Raw genomic sequence first — 2,116 nt, 5'->3', positions numbered from 1 at the left:
ATACCCTGTATGAACTCCACTAGAGAGATAGTTTGATATTGTCTGCCACTTCTCAAACAGCTTACTGAGACATAATGTATAGTATGGCATGCTGGAAAAAATATTATAATAGTGAGATTAGAAGATAAAATTTCACTCATGTCCTCCTCAAAGAGCATCAGGAATCTGGATCTTAAAAGTCATAGTGTTTTTTTTTTTTAAAGTCATAGTGTTTTGCCCTGATCAATGGAAGGAGTATATTCTACCCAGCACTGTATCCAGACAACTACAATTACAGTCCCTAGGCAACAATGTCCCTTCTCAGCACTCTCTTCAGAGCCTTGGCCACATCCTTATTCCTGAGAGTATAAATCAAGGGATTCAGGGTGGGAGTAATGATGCTATAGAAAACAGAACCAACTTTGTCTTGGAATGGAGTGCGCTGGGATCGGGGACTCATATAGGAGAACATGCAGGCACCATACCAAAGAGAAACCACAATGAGATGAGAGCTGCAGGTGGCAAAGGCATTTCTCTTACTCCCAGCTGAGCGCATCTGCATGACACTGTGCAGAATGAATCCATAGGATGTAGAGACAAGAATGATGGGAAGGAGAAGAAGGACAACACTGCAGATGTACACTGTGGTCTCATACAGAGTGACATCACCACATACCAGCTTCACAACAGCGGGATACTCACAGTAGAAGTGTTGGATGATTCTTGAACCACAGAAAGGGAAGCTCATCAAGATGGATGTGTGGATTAGGGAATTCACAGATGCACTCAACCATGACATGACAGCCATCATCACTCCCACTCTTCTGCTCATGAGCACGGTGTAGCGTAAGGGGTGACAGATGGCAACATAGCGGTCATAAGACATGAGAGCCAGGAGGATACACTCTGCACCACCAAGAGACAGGTACATGAAGTGCTGGATGGCACAGCCCACAAACGAGATGGACTTCTTGCCAGACAGGTAGTTGGTCGCCATCTTGGGAATGGTTGTGGAGACATGCATCAGATCCATGAGGGACAGCTGGCTGAGCAGGAAGTACATTGGTGTGTGAAGACGGGGGTCAGCACAGATGAGGAGGATGGTGAGGCTGTTGCCACTCACTGCAGTAAGAAACACCAGCATGATCAGGAGGAAAAGACAACGGGAGAAGAAGGAGTCATCAAAGAGCCCTTGAAGGACGAAGTCTTCCAGAGACGTCTGGTTCCACCCCCACATGTTCCTTCCTCATCCCCTGAGAGAACCAGGAGAAGACAGGAGTGTGATGCAGAAACACAACTTCAGAAATAAGTCGGGAAAAGAATTTTTTATTCTTTTTTAATTTTCATCAGGTATGGTTATTATATGTGCAGGGTACTTTACATGCGGACGTTATCTTTTTATTATTTTATGTTTATGGATATTTCTCCTGCCTGTATGTCTGTGAGCCACATGCATACAGTGCCTGGATGCCAGAACGGGGTGCTGCATCTCCTGGAACTGGAGTTACAGAAGATCATGAGCCACAATGTGGGTGCTGGGAATTGAATCCAAGTCGTATGGAAAATTAATCAAGCTCTTAACTGCTGAGTCATCTTTCTAGCCCTCAAATATGGACATTTTCAAACAAGCTTATATTTGTTTCTAATTATTTCACATCCCTAATTATTGAAATAGTTGAATCTTGAAATCATGACCACTCTAAAATCCAAGACTATATAGACTTCTACAAACATTCTGTTATTATGAAACACAGATACATCTAAGTATATGGGTGTCTATGCATACGTATTTACACTGTGTATTGCTTACTTGCTTTTCTTAGTCTTTATTGTTTTACAGTTTTCACACATTTACATGATGTTTTAGTCATTTTCACCCCTTCCTTTCTATACTTTAGTCTTCTCTGTCTCCTACTGGAACCCCCTTTTCTTAAGGAATCTCTCCCCTCCCCCCTCTTTCATATCTTTTCTTTGTATGTGAACCATGGACCTCAAGTGGGAGTTTATTTAGTGGAGCAAGGACAACTTATCTGTGGCTACACAGCTGAAGAAAATGACACCATTGTTAGTAGTCTATCTGGTGAGGCCTTTGGGCAGTCCTATCTGTGATGAAATCTTGAGAGGTCCAACCTTACTC

At 42.8% G+C, this 2,116-nt stretch overlaps 1 protein-coding gene across 1 annotated transcript; it reads right to left on the bottom strand.

The window, feature by feature from the left end:
- Positions 1 to 280: 280 nt before the first annotated feature.
- LOC121445885 (olfactory receptor 2AE1-like) lies at positions 281 to 1,216 on the bottom strand. Its single transcript, XM_041648050.1, has one exon. It carries the CDS (start codon positions 1,214 to 1,216, stop codon positions 281 to 283), a length of 936 nt encoding a protein of 311 aa, XP_041503984.1.
- Positions 1,217 to 2,116: the final 900 nt, after the last annotated feature.

The sequence above is a fragment of the Microtus oregoni genome, unplaced genomic scaffold, assembly GCF_018167655.1.
Source record: "Microtus oregoni isolate MIOR12 unplaced genomic scaffold, Mior012 000003F_ref0000135, whole genome shotgun sequence".
Lineage (NCBI taxonomy): Eukaryota > Metazoa > Chordata > Mammalia > Rodentia > Cricetidae > Microtus > Microtus oregoni.
The sequence above is the reverse complement of the archived record's forward strand: the minus strand, read 5'-3'. Positions and strand labels throughout refer to the sequence as shown.

Coding starts and splice junctions, on each gene's coding strand:
- LOC121445885 (XM_041648050.1), bottom strand. CDS start 1,216: ATGTGGGGGTGGAACCAGACGTCTCTGGAAGACTTCGTCCTTCAAGGG.